At 44.5% G+C, this 22947-nt stretch overlaps 2 protein-coding genes across 10 annotated transcripts in view; one reads left to right on the forward strand and one right to left on the reverse strand.

The window, feature by feature from the left end:
• LOC125449348 (speedy protein 1-A-like) overlaps nucleotides 1-20763 on the reverse strand; it is a 47813-nt gene extending 27050 nt beyond the window's left edge. Inside the window, exons 1-6 of one of the 2 annotated variants that reach the window (XM_048525076.2) lie at nucleotides 20654-20763; nucleotides 15571-15819; nucleotides 10453-10511; nucleotides 8777-8862; nucleotides 5548-5719; nucleotides 3905-4187 (exon numbers count right to left, since the gene is read on the reverse strand). In XM_048525076.2, the coding sequence (XP_048381033.2) occupies nucleotides 3905-4187; nucleotides 5548-5719; nucleotides 8777-8862; nucleotides 10453-10511; nucleotides 15571-15790 (820 nt within the window). In that variant the 5' untranslated portion in view covers nucleotides 15791-15819; nucleotides 20654-20763. Of the gene's footprint in view, nucleotides 1-3904; nucleotides 4188-5547; nucleotides 5720-8776; nucleotides 8863-10452; nucleotides 10512-15570; nucleotides 15820-20301; nucleotides 20400-20653 lie in introns of those variants that run through there. The other variant, XM_048525077.2, reaches the window with a different exon arrangement.
• A 118-nt stretch (nucleotides 20764-20881) lies between these two features.
• The window catches only part of syvn1 (synovial apoptosis inhibitor 1, synoviolin), a 30889-nt gene continuing 28823 nt past the window's right edge, over nucleotides 20882-22947 (forward strand). Inside the window, exons 1-2 of one of the 8 annotated variants that reach the window (XM_048525067.2) lie at nucleotides 20882-21109; nucleotides 22595-22931. In XM_048525067.2, the coding sequence (XP_048381024.1) occupies nucleotides 22800-22931 (132 nt within the window). In that variant the 5' untranslated portion in view covers nucleotides 20882-21109; nucleotides 22595-22799. The other 7 variants (XM_048525073.2, XM_048525072.2, XM_048525069.2 and 4 more) reach the window with 7 other exon arrangements.

Raw genomic sequence — 22947 nt, forward strand, 5'->3', positions numbered from 1 at the left:
ATTGCCAACTGAACATAACTGACACTGAAATATGGTGTGGGAATGGGGAGAGAGAGACAGGTCACTTACTGCATATTGTTACAAGTCTGCTAGTGTGCACTGGAATGGCTAATCTACAACTTGAACTCCGACTTAAGATCTTTCCTTTCACACAGGATTCCAGATCTACTTCAGAATGTGACAGTCCCAAGACTGAAGTGATGACATTATCACAAGTGTCACCCCTCTTCCAAAAGCTACCCAAAACAACATTCAGCATAGGAACAAATGCTCAACCATTATCTCAGTCCATGAATGCCACGTGAATCTCTCGAAACTGTATGGGAATGACAACCAGGGGAAAAAAACACCACTGTCAAACAAACTTGCTCAGAGTGCTACATTGGATACAGACAATAAGCTGGCTTTTCTATTTTAGCTATTATGCACCTGCTCCTCAGAATTCATCCCCTTCCCTGCCTTCAAGAGTGTTTTGAAACCACAAATTTAGCTTATTTCTCTTCTTTCCACCCCCCCCCCCCCCCCCCTTTTTAAATCATGGCTGTTGCATCCTTCGCACTTTGTAAAGCGCAGAAGTCGTTCCCTACAAGAATGCTGGAAAATTCACATTCTTGATACTGATCTTAATTTTTGCAGTCATCATCTCTATTCCTGACAACATCGAGTTAGAGGTCAGGCAGCAGAAGAGTTGACGTTTCAGGCTGGAAGGGTCCAGGCCCAAAACATCAATTCTCCTGCTGCTTGGACGCTCCCTGATCTGCTGTGTTCCTCCAGCTCCACACTATATAGACCCCGAACCTGGCATCTGCGCTTCTTGCTACCTCCTTAACTAAGAGTCCAGCAAACCCTCACTAGAATTCTGTTCTGATAACAGTCACTAGACTCAACTTTGCTTTACACTATGGATGCTACCAGACCTGCTGAGTTTCTCCACCACTGCTGATTGTCTTTTAGTTATCCAGAGACTCAGGTAGTGCTCTGGAACCTGGTTCCAATCCCACTGTGGCAGATAGTGGAATTGGTTTTATTTAAAAGAAACAAACCAAAACTGAAGTCTAACAATGACAATGAAAACATTACCAAAAGTTCACTAACATCCTTCAGGGCAAGGAATCTACTATCCTTAGTCTGGCCTACGTGGCCCCAGAATTATTGGCTCCTAACTAGCCTCAAATAGCCAAGGCAGAGGATTTTTAAAGTGGCTCAATTCAACAAACCCAAAATATCCTGCACTGCCTGCTTCAAGACAGCTGTTAACATACTTATTGGCCCTGAAAAAGACCTCTTCAAAGATCTGGGTCTAGTGCCAAAGCTGGAGGACCACCTCAGTAGGCAAGCAATAGCAGGATGTGCGCTATAAAGAGGTCCAATTCCATGAGCATGTCCCAGACGACAGCATTCCTGGTTATGTCCAGGCCCATCAGAAGGGCAGGTCCAGCATAGTGTACAGGATTATGCTGCCACCTGTCAGGAAGGAAGTGTCAACATTGCCCTAGACTTTGGCAGCTCATGTCCAAGTTTGCCCTGCCAGAAGGGTATCATGGAGGGTATCCTCCATCAGGTTAGATGGTACTATCATTCTGAATGAGATAGACTTTTGTTTCAAATCTATCAACTTGAGTGGGCATCAGATCTATACTCAGTTGGAGTATCCACCTCCACCCCCATCCAGCCATGAAACAGCTCCCTGGAGGCAGTGTTTCCTCAAACCATCCCCATCCTCAAGGAGGAAAGTCCAATACATCAATGTAGAAGACTAAAGTGTCAATACGAAATCAGCCTCCTACAGAGGTTTCTAGCATCAGATCCCAATCTTCAGCCAATTCCATTCACTCTACAGGATATCAAGAAACAGCTGAAGATACTGGATAATACTGAAAGTTTGTGCTCCAGAGTGTGCTGCTCCCCAGATTAAGCTATTCTAGTACAGCTACAATACTGGCATTTATAATTGTCCAGGTAGGTCCTGTATTAGCAGATCAAGTCCAACCCAAGCAATTATTGGCCACAAGTCTAACCTAAAACATTCATAAAGATGACAGAGGAGGCCATCAACTGTACATGGCCTAACAAGGCTCACCGGCACCTAGTTTGAGTTCTGCCTGACTGTTATAACCTTGGTTTAAATGTCAAAAAAGACCTGAACATAACTCAGTGGGACATCAAGGTTGCATTTGACTATGGCAAAGGACCAGATCAAAAATAGGGTTGTGACAATCAGGAAGAAAGCTATTGTTTAGACTCAAAGCATAAAGATAGTTTTTTTGACAACAGTCATGACCCCCCAACTTGGAAGGATGTTACTGGGACTGGAGTTGGAAGGACGTTACTGGGACTGGAGTTGGAAGGATAGGCAAGATGTGCTGGTATATTTTTCATGGCAGTCTAGGAGATCAATGGTTACCTTAACATTTTACAAAATCATGAGGAACATAACTAAGATGAATAGCTAAAAAAAGGTCTTTTCCCTAGAGTAGGGGCCTTCAAAACCAGAGGGCACAAGTTTAAACAGAGGAGAAAGATTTTGAAAAGGACCCAGAGGCAACTTTTTCCCCCACAGAGTGTAGTTTGTATGTGAAATGAACTGCCAGAGGAAGTGGTAGACACAGGTACTGTTATGACATTTAAGACATTTTCACAGGTACACAAATAGTAAAGTGGAGGGAAATGGGCCAAATGCAGGCAGAGGGGACTAGTTTGGTTTAGGGAATTTGGTCAGCGTAGGCAAGTTATACCAGAGGATCTGTTTGACTGTTACATCTCTACAAGAGTGCCCAATAGGAGTGTGGGCTCAAACACCTTCAGCTGTTTCAAATGGCAGTAAAGTCACTCAAAAATGGCTATGTTTACTGATGTCTGTACAATGCTCAGCACCATTTGTGACTTCAGATACTGAAACAGTCCACATCCAAATTCAGCAAGACATGGACATATCTAGCCTTGGATTGGCAAGCTAGTTTGATTTCCATGAAGAGGCAGGCAACAGCCACCTCCAAGAGAATCTGATCATAACCACTTTACATTCAATGGCATCACTGCTGCTGAATCCCACCAATTTCCTAGGGGTTAATATCAAACAGCTATTCAAATACTAACTGCAAATGGTGAGGAATTTGTGAAATTAACTCACCTCTTGACTCCCAAAGGTCTGCCCACAATTTACAAGGTTTAGGTCAGAATGTGATGGAATACTCCCTACTTGCCTGGATGACAGGCTTGACACCATCCATGCAAAACAGAACACTGGAGCACCACATTCACTCTCCCACTACTGAAGCCCAGTGTATATCAAAAGACACTGCAGCAAGTCACCAATACTCTTTAAAATCAACAATTTCAAAACCCACGACCTCTACCATCTTGAAGGACATGGGCAGCAGATACATGGGAACACCACACCCTGCAAGCTCTCGTCAGACTCCCACTAACCCAAGAAAATATCCAGGTATACTTTTTCCCCCAGTGTTGCAGGATCAAAATCCTGGAACTCCATCCCTAACAGCACTGTCGCTCCCTATTCCAAGGACTGGGGTGGATCAAGGCAGCAGTTCATCTTCAAAGGCAACTAAGGATGGACATTAAATGCTGGCCCAGCAATCAAAGCCTACCTTCTATGAATGATTTAAAAACACCACAAAAAGGCAGACTGCAACTTGGTGGCCAAGCAGTCAAAGTTTGGTGACTCACTGAACTCTGATGCTTACTTTACTGGGTAACATAGCATGTTGAACATTCTCATCCTTTTGTGAAGCGAAAGCTTCCTGACAGGAGTGATCAAAATTATTCGCATAAGCATCATTCAGCTAGTGTTGTGGTTACAGGCATTCACAGCACCGCCACGCCTGCCACCACCCCCCTCCCCCCATCAAACCCCAGTACTAAACCAAGCTCAGTGGGGTCATACCTTCTATTCCATGGTCTATCAGTACAGATGGAGACAGTATCAACAGATCTTGGGGCCAGTTGCCATCCAACAAAACAGTGTTTTCTGGGGAGGAAGATGAGGAATCCGAATCAAGGTCCAAGTAGCACCGGTAGCGATTGCAGAGGGTGCAGTACGGTGGTGTTCCACTGGGCCCCTGTGGGTAAGGTACTGTCTCTTTCTGCAGGTAGCTTCTGATTGCACCACTGTGGTGAGCTGGGCGGTCTCTGTGCCATATATAGTGGCATGGGATAGTAGCAATCACCTTGATTGAAAGGCAAAGGGCAGTAAAGTCACAGCAAGTAAACAATATAACGGACAGCACAAAAACTCAATGCCAGAAACTGAAGTGAGCAATAATTCAAACTGCACTTAAGTGCAGTGGTCCCTCTCTTCCACCCTCTGCCTCAGACATGGAGGCCTGTGGCTCAGCTAAGCAAGTTCAGACCTACTTCCCAACAAGTGTACTGTAGTGGTCTGCAACACAAAGCCCTTGGTTCAAAACTGCACAGAATCATTGAAACAGCAGCACAGATTCTTTTATAAACTTCTTGCCAGGCAGCCAGGCCTTCAGCGTAGAGTTTCATAGAATCCTTAGAATGGAATCAGACCACAGCCTGTCAAGTCCCACCAACCCTCCAAAGAGAATCCACCCAGACCCACCCCATAACCCACTCTTGCATTTACCCAAGGTTATCCCACCCAGCCTGCACATCCCTGGAAACAATGGCAATTCAGCATGGCCAATCCATCTAAGCTGCACAGCTTTGGACTGCACAAGGAAACCAGAACACCAGGAAGGAATCCCATGCATACACAGGGAGAATGGAGTTGCACACAGAGACCCAAAGCTGGAATCAGACCCAGGTTCCTGGTGCTGAGAGGCAGCAGTGTTAGCCACTGAGCTACCTAGCTCAGCTTAACAGAAAACACCAGGCTAGCCCACAATTTGGGTAGCAGTGAATAGTGAGCAGAGATCAGAACCCCACAGGAACTGTTAAGAGAATAACATTCAAAGTAACTCACTCACCCAGAGCTAAAAATATGCCCAAAACCAGTGTATCAATCCACTTACATTTTTCCAACTGGCAATCGTAGCTATTTATGATGACCTGGATTAGACAACAGTTTGAAAGAAAAAAAAAATCAAGAGCTAAAAGTGAGGCAGCAAGGAGGAATTCTAACCCCTCCTCAGTTATGGTCTTAAGAAAATTGTCCACCCCATAGACAGCAGAAGCAGCAAGTCACTGCATTTTTGTAAGGCAGAGGTAGAGTTATTTTCTATATCAACTTGTCTCAGATGTAATGTCATATGTCCAGAGCAGGCCAGAGTTGAACTCAGGTCTCCTAGCTCAGACGTACAGGCACTACCACTTCTGCTTTGAAGTAATTCTCAGCAGAGTACAAGATTCCTGGCTAACAAGGGAGTCAGCATTTTTAGGGAACAGGCAGGGACATGGAGTTGAGGCTCCAGCTGGATCAGCTATGATCATATTGAATGGCAGAGAAGACTGGAGTGGCCCACACTTCATCCTAATTCAACAGGATCAAGGAGCTATCAGCAAGATGTGCAGAAAAGCAGTAACGTTACCCTGAAGTTACAATCATCAAGCCCAGCACATCACCTCCTCACAGCATCGCCTGCTGACAGCCGCCTTGTAGTTCATCCGAGCCCACAGGTCCAGCCGCAATTTGAGGAAATTTGGCACAAGCTTCCTCCAGTTGTCACCCAATGCCCACGGAAATATCTCATACTTGTACTGTTCCTCATCCTCTTCCATGTCATTTGCCAGGTACCTGCAGGACGAAAAAATTATAAAAGACTTGCCACCAGTTAACACTTAAGAATTCAGCTTACTTGGAAGATAAAATCAGTTCAAAGTGTTATTAAATGTCAGAATTATAATGGAGGCAGCCATTTTGACTATTTCGTGAAAGCAAAAATCTAAAGCAGGAACTGGGACCTCCCCAGTCAAATTTTGTTTTGGTATTTTCCTAAAGAGTTCACATGATTCTCTTCCTCCTGTCCCCCAACTGAAAAGACTGATTTCAAAGCTCAGGTTAACTGCAATAACAAAATCCATGCCCCTTTACATCAATGGTCGCAAATGGCAATTTTGGGTAAACTGAAGGCAACTTGGTGCTTTTCTTCCCCTCCGTCATCTCCACTTTAAAGACTGGCTGTTGAGCCAATCAACACTTGGAGCCAACCCTGGTGTGTGGGCATAGGGGAACAGGAGAATATATTGCAACAATATGACGGCTTTAGTATTCTAGTTAACCTAGTTTTCCTTTAACTCAAGGAACTATGCATGTGCACCCCTGGTCTCCATTCAGCAACACTCCCTAGGACCCTACCATTAACTGTACATGTCCTGTTCTGGTTTGCCTTACTAAAATGCAACATCCCATTTATCTAAATTAAGCTCCATTTGCTGCTCCTTGGCCCATTGGCTCAATGGATCAACGTGCTGTTGTACTCAGATGGCTGAAGATGTTGAGATTCCGGTCAAGAATAAGGAGACATACATTAAGCATAGACAAATGGGATCATAGGGAATATCCTGAATAGTAATAGGGTGTAGGGGGCAAAAAAAATTCAGGAGAGCAAGTGAGATGCAAGATAAGGTCCTGTCAAGGCTAAAGGTCAATCCAGAAGAGATTCTACAAGTACATTAAAATCAGGGTGGTTCTGTGGTTAGCACTGCTGCCTCAGGACCAGGAACCTGGGTTTGATTCCACCCTGTTGAGTTTGCACAATCAACGCTTTCTTCTCCCCCCCCCCCCACCACCACCACAAATTGGGTGCTCTGGTTTCCTCCCACAGTCCAAAGATGACTAGGTGCAGTGGCCATGCTAAACTGCCCAGTGTTCTGGGATGTGTAGGTTAGGTGGGCTAGCCATGGGAAATACAGAGATAGGGTAGGTGGATAAGCTTGCATGAGATGCTGTTCAGAGGGTTGGTGTGGACTTGTTGGGCCAAGTGACCTGTTTGCACTTGTAGGGATTCTAGCAAATTCTAAGACAGAATAGGGTCCCTTAAAGATCAACAAGGTCATTACATAATGGAACCACAGGAGTCAGGAGAGAGATACCAAGATATTTCAGTTAGTGGAGAGATACCTGGAAGCTAGTGAACTCAAATATTGATATCTTGAAAACAGTCCACATTACAAGAGGTGGCGTTGGACTTTACAGAAAAGAAAACAGTAGATGAATCTTTAGGACCTGATGAAGCGTATCCTGGAACACTGTGGGAAGCTAGGGAAGAAACTGCAAGGCTCCCAGCAGCAATACTGTATAAGTGACCATTGTTGAGGTATCGAAGGACTGGAGAGTGGTTAATGTTGTGCCTTTATTTACAAAGGTTGCAAGGCCAAGCCTGCGAACTATAGACCAGTGAGTCACTGGTGATTAATTTGTTCGAGGAGATTGAAAATAGGATTTCTATGCATTGGGGGAGGCAAGGACCAACAAGGGATAATAAGCATAGCTTTGTGTATCAGAAATCTCTCTAGTTTTTTTTTTGAAAAATGTTATGAAAAGATGACAGCAGAGTGGTAGACATTGACTTGAAGAAATCCTTTGACCAGGTTTCATGCTGTAGACTAATTAGTAAAGCTAGATCTCATGGGATTCAAGAGAGATCTTGCCAACTGGATACAAAAGTAGCTTGACAGTAAGAGGCAGACTATATAGTGGGGAGGGCTGTTTTTCAGACTGAAGGCCTGTGACCAGTGGTATCCTGCAGGTACTGGTGCTGGGTCAACTGTTAGTCATTTAGATAAATGAATTGGATGAGAATTTATGAAGCATAATTACTAAGTTTATGATGACACCAAAATTGGTGGTATGGTGGACAGTGCAGAAGGTTATCCAAGTCAGAAATCACACGATAGCTTATCATCCAACAGGTTTATTTGCAATCACACTCTCAGAACACTGCTCTGTTGTCAAATGGGCTGTCACATCTCCACAAAATTATCTAAGATTACAAAGCGATCTTGATCAATTGGGTCAATGGGCTGAGGAGTGGCAGATGGACTTTAATTTGGACAAATGCAAGGTGTTGCATTTTGGTAAAACAACAAGGGCAGGGCTTGTACAATTAATATTGAGGACTGGGTAGTGTTGCTGAACAGAGATTCAGGGTACAGGTACACAGATCATTGAAAGTTCCATCACAGGTAGATGGTGGTGAAGGAGTTTAGAACATTTGCTTTCACTGCACAGATCTCATGTTGGGGTTGCACAGAATGTTGGCGAGGCCACTTTGTCTCCAATTCTGGGGACTCTGCTATAGAGTGAGCATATTATCAAAATTGGAATGGTTCAGGAAAAATCTACTAGGACTAGATGGTATAGGGAGGGGCTGGGACTTCACCTAAGCACCACTCCTCCCAACCCAGTGACTAGCAAAGGTCGTTTGACCAGGGTAGTGAGTTCAAAACGGGGGGCATTTTTTAATGAGAGGAGTAACATTCAAAAAAGGTGAGGGGCAACTTTTCATACAGGAGGGTGGTTTGTACGTGGAATCAGCTGAGGGAAAAGTGGTTGATGCGTGTACAGTTAAAGACTTGAAAGACATCAGAATAGGTACAAGGATAGCAAAAGTTTAGAAGGATACAGCCAAACACAGGCAAGTTGACTAGTCAAGTTTTGGTAACTTGATTAGCATGGACTAGTTGGACTGAAGAGTGTTTGAGCTGTATGACTATCAAAGACTTAGAGTCACAACTGTCTTGTAGGTGCAAACCAAAGGGAAAAATAGATTTTGGCCACTGGACTAGACAACAAGCAAATAACCCAATCCTACAAGATGTTGATTGCCACAATTAAGACATGTGTACTTACAATGCCAAGAAGAAGTTCATTCTGGAGTACTGACTTGTGTGAAGCTCTGCACGTTTGAAGTAAGTCAAGACCATGGCCAATAAATACTGAAAGAGAATTGGGAATTCAGATACAACAAGTGGAGTGAGTGAGACTTACAGGAATCAAACATGTATTGCAGGATCCTAGATTAGCCAACTTAGTTCTGCAGCTGGGACACTTCAAAACCTTGGTGTGATCCCACTCCTGTGTGGTGTACTGTCTCACAAAGAATCAAGGAACAAAAATAGAACAAGTTTGGTTTGTAAGCCTCCCATGATAGAAAAAGTCCATTAACAGCACTATTGAAACCTTTTCCTAAACCAACGATACCGTCAGTGTAATGTTGTAGAACTAAAAAAGTAACTGATAAACACCGGTACGTTGCAGGTGCACATTGTGCCCCCATTTCAGAATGCTTTGAACCGCTGTCTTTTGTAAAATAAAGTTGAAAGGCCAAGAGAAAATCTGAAAAAGTAAACTCAGCTCATCACCCAGTTAGTCAAGGCACTGTGCAACATTCTGATATCCATTAGGTCACAGAGATACATTTACTGACTCAATTGTATAGTCTGTGCCTTGTAATAGAGAGGGATAGCTGCACATATTATTACTGAACAGTTGCTACAATATGGAGTGACTGGTTTAGGTTGAGGATGCTGCCAGTCGACAGACAAATTGCATAGCAGGAGCTAATTACTGCAGATGCTGGAATCTTATTTAGAGAAGAATGCAAAAAAAATGCTGGAGATCACAGGTCAGGCAGCATCCATGGACAGACAGCAAGCCAATATTGCAAGTCACTTTGAAGAGGTGACTAGATGCAAAATATGACCTTGTTCTCTCCATGGATGCTACCTGACCTCCAGCACTTTTTTAAAAAAAAAACTGACCGTACAGGCAGATGCCAGAGTCGTCACTAAAGAGTGACTGAAGGCCAAGGACACATGGTTTGACTAGGATCAGAACGACAACTGGTCTGCCAAAGCAGGTGACTACCTGCAGAGTGATGCCAACAGGCTGTTGTCACTCCTAAGACTGAAATAAAATGGCATCACTTCCCATAACACCTGTAGCTCTGAAGTGATAGCACATCAGATATTCAAATATAGATTTCTGAAAATTTAAAGTCAGAAAGCCTTGGGACTTAATTCAGGCAGATATAAAAAGTGAGAACTCATTAAACCACAGAACAGCAACTTAATGGTTCTGAACCAAACACCATGTTAGGCTTTTTTTTTGGGGAGGGAAGAAGCAGGGCAGGGCAGGATGCTTACCATCAGATACTGCTCAGATGCCTGCAGTGTACGCAAAACCCTCAAAAAAATGTGGAAGCAGGCCATTGGGCCCATGAAGTCCACAGCAAAAACTGCCAAACAGCATCCCACCCAGACCCAAACCCCCATATCCTATCCACGTCACCCTGTGTTTCCCATTGCTACTCTAGTAGGTCACACATCCTTGGACACTGAGCAATTCAGCATAGCCAAACCATCTAACCTGCACATGTTTGGACTGTGGGAGGAAACCCACACAGTACATGCAAACTCTGCAGAGAGCTGAGTAATAGTGTTAGTTTCAGGACTGCCTGAACATTTGAACTGCTCACTTTCAAGCCCCGCATACCAGCAGCATGCACGATGGCCACTCCCCAGTACCTTATCTGCAATTCGGCAGCAACTGTCCATCCAGAGGAAATCCTGAATCACCTCATCATCTGCAAGAAATAAAATTCAGACCAAACATAGCAAGCTACCAAATGCAGGTATGTAGCAAAACATTGGGCAGTTTGTTCTAGTTTCATAGTGAATACAGCAGGATGCCCACTGCAAGTTGCATAGTCATTTCAAAAGGTCACTGCTGGACTTAAGGCAGGAAGAAAAAAAACCACGATCAAACATGACTGCCCTTGAACTTTTGCAGGCTATTCCTATCACCATTTTCAATTCCTCCTCATCTCCACCCTGAATGGGACACCCTTTATACTCAAACTGTACCCAAGTTTTGAATCTTAACCTCCAATTATTCACCATTTTTAATCAAACCTCACTGGAATGGGTAAGGGGTGCTAATGGTTTTCAACTGAAAAATTGAAGAGGGGTGGTCCTTTGAAGTTAAGCTCTACATTTAGCAGAACTGCACATACCCCTTGGCACACTTCTGCTCCCTTGAGGGCAATAATAACCATTAAGAAACACAGTCATGTGGCACCAAGTTGAACATGCATTTTTATCCACACATTATCCCCACACAACATTTAACTGGGTATCAGAGGTAAAGTTTAGCTCTAATCTACCACCTCTAACCAGCCCTCATCCTCCCCCAGTATTTCAAGACAGCATTTGAATGCAGCACTAGGGTGCCCTCTGGTGGTCTGGAGTTGTAGCAGACTCAGAGCTACAAACCCTTGCTCATGACCGCAGGAGTCCCCAAAAAAAAAACATCCTCACCCAGCCACCTGAAATCATTCCAGTCTTGTGGAATTCTCCACCATAGAGCGAGTCTTTCAAATGTATATAAATATTGGAATGGATACACTTGCAAACAGTCAGGGACTCAAGGGAACATAAAAGCAGAGAGAGGCTAATATCAGATCAGCTCATTATCTTAGTCAATAATGAAAGTTGACCAAAGGTGATAACTCCTGCCCAAATATTTTCATATAAATATTAGCATTTTAATCAGTACTTCAAACTATATAACATACTACAGCATGGCTCACAATGTCACAACATCTACATTTGCAAAATAGGCAAACTTGACAATCTATACACAAGATTCCAGTGTCACCAGATAAGTGACCAGTTTCCTTCCATAGTCAGAGCAACAGGAACATTTGAGTTTCTCTGGACTGTGCAGTGGGATCTACATCACACTGCATCCCAATATCACCACTCTAATCTCCTTTAATTACACAGCATGGAGTACCATTGAATGAGGAAGCATGGCCATCATTATGTTGATAAAATGGGCACAGGCAATAGATACCCAGTTAGTGAGATCTCCAACATATTCAATGAAACTAAATAAAGTTTTAGAAAAAATGTCAAATCCATGAAAATAAATGAATAGTAGGATGCAGGGGTGAGGGGGAACAAGTTAAGTTTCAAAGATAGATTGATGGTCCACAATGTTTGAAGTGAGTTAATATAAAAATGGTAGAACACAAGACTCTTATTTGGGAATTAAACCAGCTTTTCTGGATTTCTACTCTTTCAAAGTCAAATGAAGATCATGGTTTTCAAAGCAGTTAGGTATTTTAGTCCAACCTTTGTGCTCTTAATCACAACGTAATGAAGGAAGGTTCAGAACAGAAACAGAATCACCAATCACCTTTAAAAATGCACTGATCTGGCACAGGACAGATTTGTGAAGAATTAGGTGGACATATTACCCTTTCACAAGTTCAACGTTGATGATCAGGAGCAGATGCATGCGGAGCCACCAGAAGTACTGTTCTGGAGTAGCAGCAAGACTCAGTTGACCTCAAAGGTGGCAATTTTAATCCTGGCTTGGCATTTTAACAAGTCTAGACTGCTACCAACACATTGCAGGGAGAGCAGAGTGCAGTCATCCTCTGGAATATGGTTAAATCTGGCACCAATCACCTTGTTCAAACAGGTAAGAACAGAACAACTAGGAGTGGGTCTTCAGCCCCTTGAGGCTGCTTTTTTTAAAAAAGCTGATCAGATTGTGGCCTCAATTCAACTTTCCAACATGACCATCTTTCCCTGCCCATGAATCCATCAGAGTTCGCCTAATTCAGTCTAGGGTACATCCAGAGATCCAGCTCCCACTGCTTACCTGAAGATAATTCTACAAGCTAATGACCTCAAAAATTGGGGCTCTGGTCAAGAATAAGGAGTCATATTAGGTGTTGCAACTGGATCAAGTGAATTGCTCGAACACAAGTGGCGTAGGGGCATTCCAGAGGGAAATCAAGGGGACAAAAAGGGGATGAAATAGCCTTGGCATACAAAGGTTAAGGAGAATCCAGAGATTCCACACGTACATTTACAGCAAGACAGCAACTATGGAGAGAATGGGGCCTCAGAGATCAATGGGCTTCTCCATGCGTAGAATCACATGAGATGTAAGAGATAGTGAACAAATATTTTCACATCAGTTTTTACTGTGGAAAGATATAGAAGCTAGAAAACTTAGAAATGAATATTGAGGTCTTGAAAATAATTTACATTAAAAGGCAGGAGGCTAATGCTGGCGATCTTAAAAAGTAAAAGGTGAATAAATTTCCAGAACCTGATCAAGTGTATCCCTGGTCACTCTAGGAAGTTAAAGAAATTACAGGGGTCCCACTCAGATGTACATTTCATCCACAGCTGTAGGTGAGGGTGGTTTGTGTGGAATAGACTAAGAAGTAGTGGCAGATGCAGGTACAGTTACATTTACTATACAAGACATTTTGATAGGTGGTTAGTGAATGTTTAGAGGGATATGAGCCAAATACTGGCTAGTGGGACTAGATTAGTTGGGAAAACTTGGTCAACGTGGTCAAGTTGGACTAAAGGGTCCGTTTCTTTGCTGAATGATGAGACTCCAAGAGATTCCTCCCCATCTCCATCCTGAATGGGACACCCTTTATACTCACACTGTACCCAAGTTTTGAATTTTAACCTCCAACTATTCAAAGCTGTCCAGTTCAATTTTAGAAAAGTTCACGTCTCAGGTTTTCAACTCCTTCAATGAGTTTTCCCTTTCCATCCCGAATTATAGGGTTGTTAAAGTCGTGCACTTCAAATTTGGATTTCTGGTATGCCCTATTTGCTTTACTCCACTGTTGGTCTTCAGCTCCTGAGCTGCAGAAATGGGCTTCCCTCCATCTCTCCCACTCTTTTTAAAAAAGGTACCTTTTCAAAAAAGGGCTAATTTCCCATAGTCTCCAAAGAATATCGTCAAGCATCTTTATCACATTTTGCTCAAGAACACCACAATGAAGTGCCTCACAGCATATTTTAGAAAAGAAAACAATGTGAATTGCTCAATGCTGATCAATGTTAATCCTTCAGAAATCAATGATTCAAGACAGAACTTCAGCTCATTGCTGCTCAAGGATAGTCGCTGAAAGAATGGCAGCTAGTGAACTGTGACTGCAGTTCTAAAATTAACTGCACTTGCTGAATGCGTTTATTTTGCGCAGTTCAGAGCTACTTTATCCCATCAGTACTGTGCCATGCTGAACTAGCAGCTGTTCTCATGGTTATTTCAACATGCCATGGAATCACAGGCAAAAGTATTTTCATTTTTAATATACCATATCTACATGACTGCATACATCCCACCAGAACAAGTTAGAAGATTGATGCAGTATTGGTGAAAAAATTGCTTTCATTGAAAACACTATACAAGTCAAGATATCTTCAAGGTTCTGTGGCTGTCATTTCTAACTTTTTCCATTCCCATGAATGTTGAAGTAGTATGCATTATCCATTCCTAATTGCTCTGAGAAGGTAACAGTACACTGCTCCTTGGACTGTTGTAGTCCATCTGGTCTTGGTGAAAAATGGCTGATGCCTATATATTTTCACCCTTGCGCAATCAACACTCCTAGTAGTAAAGAAAAAAGGGCTAAACTACGTCCAGGCCAAGTGGTTTTAAATTCTCAACAATTTTTGGGCAAAACACTTCTGTCTCAGAGGCTGTGGGTTCAAGATCCACTCCAGAGACTCAGTACATGAGAAAAATTGTCTCAAACACCAAAGCAGTAATCAGAGGAGATATTAAACAGTATTTTGGCAGGTGCCTCAGTGCTAGGGAGGCAGGTTCAATCCCACCCTCTGCTAGACCATTGCTGTTTGCCCCACGTCTGTGTGGGTTTCCCCAACTGTCTAAAAGGTGACAAAGGTGGGTGAATTAGCGATGGGGAAATGTGGGTTAGGTCTGGGTGGGCTACTGTTTGGAGGGTCATTGTGGACTTGGTGCCCAGTGGCCTGTTTCTATACTGTAGGAAGTCAATGTTCTATGACGTCCTAAAACTAATACTTGGGAGTAGACAGGGTGTTCTCCCTGGTTTCCTGGGCAGAAAATGTATCCCCTAACATCATGGGAGGAGACACCGGGTCATTCTTTAGGCAGCACAATGACTCAGAGGTTAGCACCAGTGTCTCAGTGCCAGGGACTGGTTGTGTGGAGTTTACATGTTCTCCCAGTGTCTGTGGTATTTCCTCTGGGTGGCCCAGTTTCCTCCCACAGTCCAAAGAAATACAGGTTAGGGTGGATTGACCATGAAAAAAGTGGAGTCATTGGGATCGGGTATGTGGTTGGGTCTGGGGGGAAAAGACACCGAGGGTTGGTGTGGACTCTGAAGGGCTGAATGGCTTGCTTCCACACTCTGGGAATTCCAAGGATTATCAGATTGTGGTTTTGTAGAACTTCATTATGCCGTTATGTCCTACTTTACAACAGAGGCAACACCTTTTGTCTAGAAAGCACTTGGATGTCCCAGGGCTAGGGAGTCATTCTGGGAAAGTGTAAACTTTTTATTAAAAGCTAGCTCAAATTCTAAGCTAAAGTATTAGACAGAACCCCTTTACACGCAACTAACTGGGGAAGTTAGTTAGTGCTATTGCAATATTTGGGCAGAGTTACATATTCCCTATTCAAATACTGAATGACCAGCTCCAATCTCCACTTATTTCAGTTCAACATGTCTACCCATTTGACAGTTACACATCCGTTATAACTGTGGTGCATGAAAGCAGAAATAAGACATTAGAACACGCTCATTCTACGTGAATAAAGTTAATTCAGAGACATACCAAGGAGTTTAAGAAAGGCTTCCAACTCATGGTGCTGTATGATAAACGGAACGTCCTTGGAGACCTTTGACATCTTGCTGGATTCCCCTTCACCCCTCTCGTGTAGCCTAGGCTTCCGAACAACCAAATCCCGGCTCTGATGTGACAATTTTGAAACCCCTGGCTTCACCTGAACGGTGACCGAAGAGGGATTCTGAGCGCGGGTCTGGTTGTGCCTCATGATGGTAAATGAGGGCAATTAGGGGTGGTCTGCAATATATACAAAAAACAGACCGATTAGCAGGTCCAAGGAAATCTCCACATTGTTTCTTGTGCAGAAAAGTACATGCATGACAGTCATTGCTCAATTCTCCAGCAAGTCAGACTTAGCTTTTTTAAATTTTGTCTTGGGAGATTACTCCAAGACAGGTTCAACTTCTGCACAAATAGTTCAGAGGTCAAATTCAATGCTTTCCTGTCACCTCACTAGTAAGGATTTCCCAGCTCAGGGAATGTTCCAACCAACTTCAACCCAGGAGTGCAAGAAGGAGCTAAAAACTATTAAGTCAAATATTGATAGAATCCTAGACTAGCACATTATTTTGAAGATGGACTAACACATTCAATTCTTGTCTCCCTGCTATAGGAAAGATGTTACTGAAATTGAGGATGTTGCTAAGGTTGGAAAGTTTGAGTTTTGAGGAGAGGCCGAACAGGCTGGGGCTTTTCACACCTCCGCCCCAAACCCCAGGCTGTGACGTGACCTTTTGGGGAGTATAAACATCATGAGGGGTGTGGATAGGGTAAACAGACAAAGGACTTTTTCCCCCAGGGTAGGGAATCCAAAACTGGAGGACATAGGTTTAAGGAGAGACGGGGAAGATTTGAAAGGGACCTGAGGGGTACCTTCCCCACCTCCCCCCACAACCCCTCCCCCAAAGAGGATGTTAGGTGTGTGGAATGAGCTGCCAGAGGAACAGGAGACTGGTACAATTACAACATTTAAAAGGCATCTGGATGGGGACATGGATAGGAAGGGATTAGAGGGCCAAATGAGACTAGATTAATTCAGGGTATCTGGTTGGTATGGATGAGTTGTACTAAGGCTCAGTTGTACAGGACAAAAACAATCATTATTTATAGATTTAAACCAAAAAAAGAATTTGGCTTCAACAGCAAGTGAATGGGAAACATGATGTTTTGTCGGCAAATCAGGAATCAATTGATAGACAGTATCAACTACAGACTATATACATTATCATTCACACCATTCTAGGGTCAGGACTACAGCACTAAGCCACGTTGCATAGTTTCAATAGTAGAAAAGTGAAAGTATTAACTCGTCTAGTTTTTCACCCTGCAACACCTGCAGCCAAATGCATCAGAAATGGAATAAGAGCAACAGAATTTCTGTTCTAAAAAGGAATCACATTCAATTTGAAACTTTAACTGTTTCTCTTCAATTACTGAAAGACCTAGGCAAGTTCCTCCAGCACCTGCTGTTACTATTGCAACATCATTTCACATTTACTGAAGAAATTCTTCCCTTAGCTTTTTAAACAGGGTTTTGTGGATCTACTGAATTCTACACCACCTAAACACCACTAGCCAGCAAGACCCCAGATTCAACAACACGTCTGTCATTAGAGATGACAGACGGACATTATCTCTACAGTGGGGCACAGGATGAAAAACATTTTCACTTGCGTATAGAAGGGCACGGTATAGCATAGTGACACCCACTACCAGCTCACATCTACATTGAATGAGCAGTTCAGCAACATGCCCAAAGGACGCCAGTTATTGAAGAACTTCCAAAAAACCTCCAGGCCAATAGGAAAGGTTAGTAGTTTGTAACAACCTGCAGGGCAAATAAACAGCTTTCTAAAGCCAGTCTGAAACAGGCAACTTTCTACAGTTAAAGTACATTCTTAGGAACACCAGATCAAACCAGTAACCTGAAAAATGATTTCCCCCCCGATATCTGAAGGTGTGAATCAGACTGAGCTCAATGCATTAATGCACAACACAAAACTAACTGAAGGATAAAGTTCATTTTTCCTTTACACAAATGCTTAGTGAAGGGATACTCAAACTAAGATGCAGAACCACAATAGTTACATCACACAAAGAAACCTTTCAGCCCATCATGTTTGCACCAGCTCTTCAAATGAAGATTTTACTTAGAGAAACAAAAGAAAGACTGCCCAATTTTTAAAAAAACATGCCCGTTTAAGAGTATATTCCAAGCCCCTCAGGCAGCTGACATCATCCACCTCAGGGTGCCATTTAGGAGGGAGGAGACAGAACCAAGACAACACTAAGTCTAACCACCACAAAATCCCACTCTTGTGCTTAATGTGGGCACTTTTTTTTTGCACTCACTCCTTTGTGTATCAAAGAGTAGGAGGCCACTCAGCCTCAGGTCTGTACAACCATTCAGCAAGCTCTAATTATCCAATTATAGCCTCTTTCCACACAAACACACCAGTGCATTTTAGCCACCAGTTAACCAAAGAAATCTATTTCTGACCTAAAACTAAGACAGGCTTTACTCTCATTCAAACTCTTTTCCTCAAAAGGCAAAGACTCAACACTTTAGTCTCAGACCAAAGCAGCCTGCTTGATTGGCACTACATCCACAAAGCTCAGTAGCAGTGTACACCATCTACAAGATGCACTGGAGAAATTCAAAGATCCTCAGACGGCACCTGCCAAACCCACTTACATCTAGAATGGGATTACATATATGGGAACACCATCTCACCCCCAAGTTCCCCTCCAAGTCACTCACCATCCTAACTTGGAAATATATCACCATTCCTTCAGTGTCCCTGGGTCAAAATACTCCCAAGTAGCATTGTGGATCGACACAGCTGGAGGACTGCAGCGACTCAAGAAGGCAGCTCACCACCACCTTTGAGGGCATCCAGGGATGGGCAAGAAATGCTGGCCCAGCCAGCAAAACCCACATCCAAGCAAATAAAAAACCTGAATAGGTGATGCTGCATGCTAGGAAACCGCCAACTTCGAAGATAGCAAGAACTGCAGATGCTGGAGTCAGAGATAACAAAGTGTGGAGGTGGAGGAACACGGCAAGCCAGGCAGAGGAACACGAAAGCTGAATTTCAGTCATGACTCATCTTCCTCCAACTCCACACTTTGTTAACCCCAACTTCTAGATGCTTTTGGACACCCTCTCTTTGAGGTGGGCATCATTGTCAAAACTAGCATTGGTGGCCCATCTGCAATTGCCATCAGGCAAAGTGGCTTGGGTTTCAGGAGGTAACCCCATTACTGTTAGTCTGGAGACTCTTAAGCAATGACAGCAGATACATTTGCTATTTCACAAGGCACTGAAACAGATGTGTCTTTACAATCCTGTATAAAAAGACAGGCCACAGTTACTGAGATCACCCAGGGGTGGGGGTGGGGAGAAACCCAAGAAAAACCTGAGTGACACATTTTGGTCCAATACATCACAAATACCTCAATTTCAATCCAGAATATATATTTCCAAGTACTACATATTTAAGAAAACTGCTCATCTTGCCCCTTTTAGATAGCATTCAATTCAAATTGAAAAATCCACCAGCTTTCTTAAAACTATTTATTCTCATGATACAGCCATCACTATCTCAGCCAGCATTTGAGTCAATGGTAATAAGCTACCTTCTTGGACAACTGCAAGCTGCTATGGTGGAATTTAAACTTCATATTGCAACATAAGCTTGAGGTCCTCAGATGACTAGTTATAGGCATTGCAAAGGAATCACAATCTTCCCTTCCCACTCAACATCTAAAATGTCCTGCTTCTCATTCACACCAGCATTCCCCTAACATCTAGGCCTTGCACTCCATTTATCCTGCCTTCCATCCCACACAATCCATCCTTCACCCTTAGCTCTTAACATCATCCTTCACTCTCCCTGCATCTCACTCTCCTCCATATCTTGAAGGATGCTCCCATTAACTAGGGAGTTCAAAACCAGGGGGCCACAGACATAGGATACAAGGCATTTATAATGAAGATGAGGAGTAACATCTTCACCCAGAGTAGCAAACCAGTGACATTCTCTGCCAGAAACAGAGATTAAGGGTAAAACAATGATTTTTTTTAAAAAAGGGGTTACAGTACTCAGAAGAAAAGAGGACCAAAGGATTGAAGAACAAGGCACTGAGCCAAACAAACAATCTGGTACGGTCACAGCGAATGAAGGAGCAAGCAAACAACGGAAAACAGCTTAATCCTAGCATTAGAGATAATGGGAACTGCAGATGCTGGAGAATTCCAAGATAATAAAATGTGTTCATCCAGCCTCACATTTTATTATCTTAATCCTAGCATTACCAGATTGCCCTACCTCACCCCATCCACTCAACACCTCAGCATCCTACCACAAAACCTTCCCTTCTCAGCACACCCCACTCACATTCCTAGCCTGCTTCTTCAGCCTACTTCATCCTTCACCACTTTTTCTATTTCATTCCTTCAGCCAGACATCTTGCATTAGGCCCACCTTCACTGTGCGACCTACCACCCCACGCCCAGCCTTCAGGTGACAATAAAGTCAAATTCCCCACCGCCCTCAGCTTTCCAGCGTCCAAGCCCAGTTTCATCAATCGCTTCCCGACAACCCAACCCAACCCAACCCAACCCAACCCAACCCAACCCGTTTGATCTTTTCGTTGCATCACCACAACATCTGATGCCCATTTCCCACCGCCATATTGCCATCGCTTCCCTCTCACCTGGACTGAGGCACGTGCCGCACCTGCCGGCTCCCGGCCCGCCAACCGGCTTTTCATAGGTTGCCGCCGCGCTGAGGTCAGCGCGTCGCCACCAATGATCGCCCTCCAACCCGATCGCCACGCCCCCCCCCCGCCCCTGCCTGCTGCTGCGTAACCATGGCAACAAGGGGCCCGTCCAAACTCCCCCCCCCCAATCCAAGCAAATTCCCAGCCGCACGGTGACCATGGCGACCAGCGGCCCACCCCGCCCCCTCCGCCCAGCAACCATGGCAACCGCCGCGTGACCCGCCCCGCACCCGCCGTCTTCTGCTTCCACATCAACACATCATGGAAGGAAAGTTAAAAGCCTAACCCTCCAAAGGTTTCTCTATTTCGTCATATCATAATTTTTGTTCCCTAAAAATTAATATGTTTTAAAAACGTCCTTCGAGGATTCACTTTACGCCCGCCCCCACCACCGGCGTCACACGACGCGGTATCCCATTGGTTTAGATCGGAGACGGGAAGTCATGGCTCCTGATTGGTGGTTTTGTGAGATCGTCGGGGGTTCTGATTGGACGAGGCCGCCGATGGCCCCCGCGGAGCTGCCGTGCGTTCGTTGGACGGTGCGGTGACCAATGGGAAGCGGCCACGGACTCGGTATCCTTGATCGCTTCAGGTGGGAGGACTGAAGCAGGATTTGTGTACAAACGTGAAAACAAAATTTCCCAGTCGTTGGCTGGCGCGGTTGGATGCGAATGAGATGATTGAGGAGTAGGAAGGTGTGTGGAGCCGTCGTGAGCGGTAGCAGCTGTCGCCGTCGGAGACGGTGAGGATGCGGACCTTTTGTTCGGGGATTCGTCTTCTCCCGCGCTGCTGGTGGGTGGGGGACGACAAAATCCCGGGCACCGGGGCTGTGAGGACGGAAGTGGGGGAAGATAAAGAGGGCGGACGAACCCTCCGACCGGAAGTGAGTTGTCTGAAGTCTTCAAGTCGCTCCGAGGGTGTCCCGTGTCAGTGAGTCCGACCCTGGGGCCCGAGAAGGTGGTGGGGGGGGCAGCACCACCCTGTGAGTGTGAGGTGGCCTTGCCCTTCTCTGTTTTCGACTTGCTGTACTTGCGGGGGAGGGAGGGCATCTTACGCCAGCTGGGCCATATACTGGGAAGTGGCGTCTGTGGGATTGAGGCCTGGCTTCCCCGCCCCAGGGCACTGGTTAGTGTCCCCCTTGGCTCTTTAGGATGTCGCCACAAAGCTCCTCTGAAGTATCCCCTCCTGTTTGGCTGTTTAGGACGTCGCCCCCCGCCAGCATCTTTTTTGAAGTCTCCCTCTCCCTCCCCCTCCCCCCCTTCCCCTTTTCTGGCTGTTTAGGACGTCGCCCCCCGCCAGCATCTTTTTTGAAGTCTCCCCCCCCCTCCCCCTCCCCCCCCCCCCCCCCCCTTTCTGGCTGTTTAGGATGTCGCCCCCCGCCAGCACCTTTTTTTGAAGTCCCTCCAACCCCAACCCCCCACTCCCCCCTCCCCTTTCTGGCTGTTTAGGATGTCGCCTCCAGCTCCTCTGATCCCCCATTTCAGCCACTGTTTTAGATGTCTTCCCAGCTCCCCTGCCTTTGATCTGTTTATAGAGCTTCTCCTGGTGCTCTGAAGCCCACTCTGTTTTTTAAAAAAAAATTCCCCAGTCCTCTTAAAACCTGTCTGCTTATTAATATGTCCCCGCCCTCTAAAACTTGTGCATGTTTAACTACCTCGGCTCAGCCTCTTGATGATTGAAATACTGCCAGTTTTGTTTTTAAAGGAGAGCTTTGGGTGTTCGGGATAATGTCAGCACGTTAATAATCCAGTACAACAAATTTTAAGCCCGGGGTACAAAGGGTTAAATCCTGCCATGGCATATGGTGACATTTTAAATTCAGTTTTTAAAAAAATTGTTTAAAGTTGTCCTTGTGACCCAGTAACCACTATCCATTATTTTAAAAAGCCATCCGGTTTGTTAATGTCCTTTTTAGGGAAGGAAATCTGTTGTCCTGATCCGCTCTGGTCTACATATGATGCCAGTTTTACAGCAATTTGATTGTCTATTCCAAGTTAAGAGTCAATGACTGCTGACCTAGTCAGTGATGTCCACATACCACAAATACATTAAGCAAACTGTTTAAATCTTCCCCATGACCATCAGTTGTTTAAAATTTACCCCTCACCCTGACCTGACCCCTGCTCCATTAACTGTACCATGCTCCAATTTGCATTGTGCTTTGGATTCAAAACATTGTGGAGATTGTGATCATCTGCCCCTCTCTCTTTTATTTTTCATCCAACAGTGAGATCCTAAAGTCTAGCCAAGGAGTGCCAGCAGATTCCTGAGCGATCTTTGTTTGGAGCGACGCACCTTCCCACTCACTAGGGGTGGTCACGGACTGATTTTTTTTTTGTTGTCGTTTCAAGAAACATTTTGCCACGGCCCAGTTCCGGGACTCAGGTTCCCGGTGAATTTCCAGCAAGCTGTTTCCTGCAGGGAGAGACGCGATGGTCCGTTCGACGTTGGCCACTGCTGCCAGCCTGGTGCTCACCACAACTGTGGTCACCCATGCCTATTACCTGAAGCGGCAGTTTTATCCCACTGTGGTGTACCTGACTAAATCCAGCCCAAGTATGGCGGTAAGTTTCTGCATGA

Source organism: Stegostoma tigrinum, chromosome 42 (assembly GCF_030684315.1).
Source record: "Stegostoma tigrinum isolate sSteTig4 chromosome 42, sSteTig4.hap1, whole genome shotgun sequence".
NCBI lineage: Eukaryota > Metazoa > Chordata > Chondrichthyes > Orectolobiformes > Stegostomatidae > Stegostoma > Stegostoma tigrinum.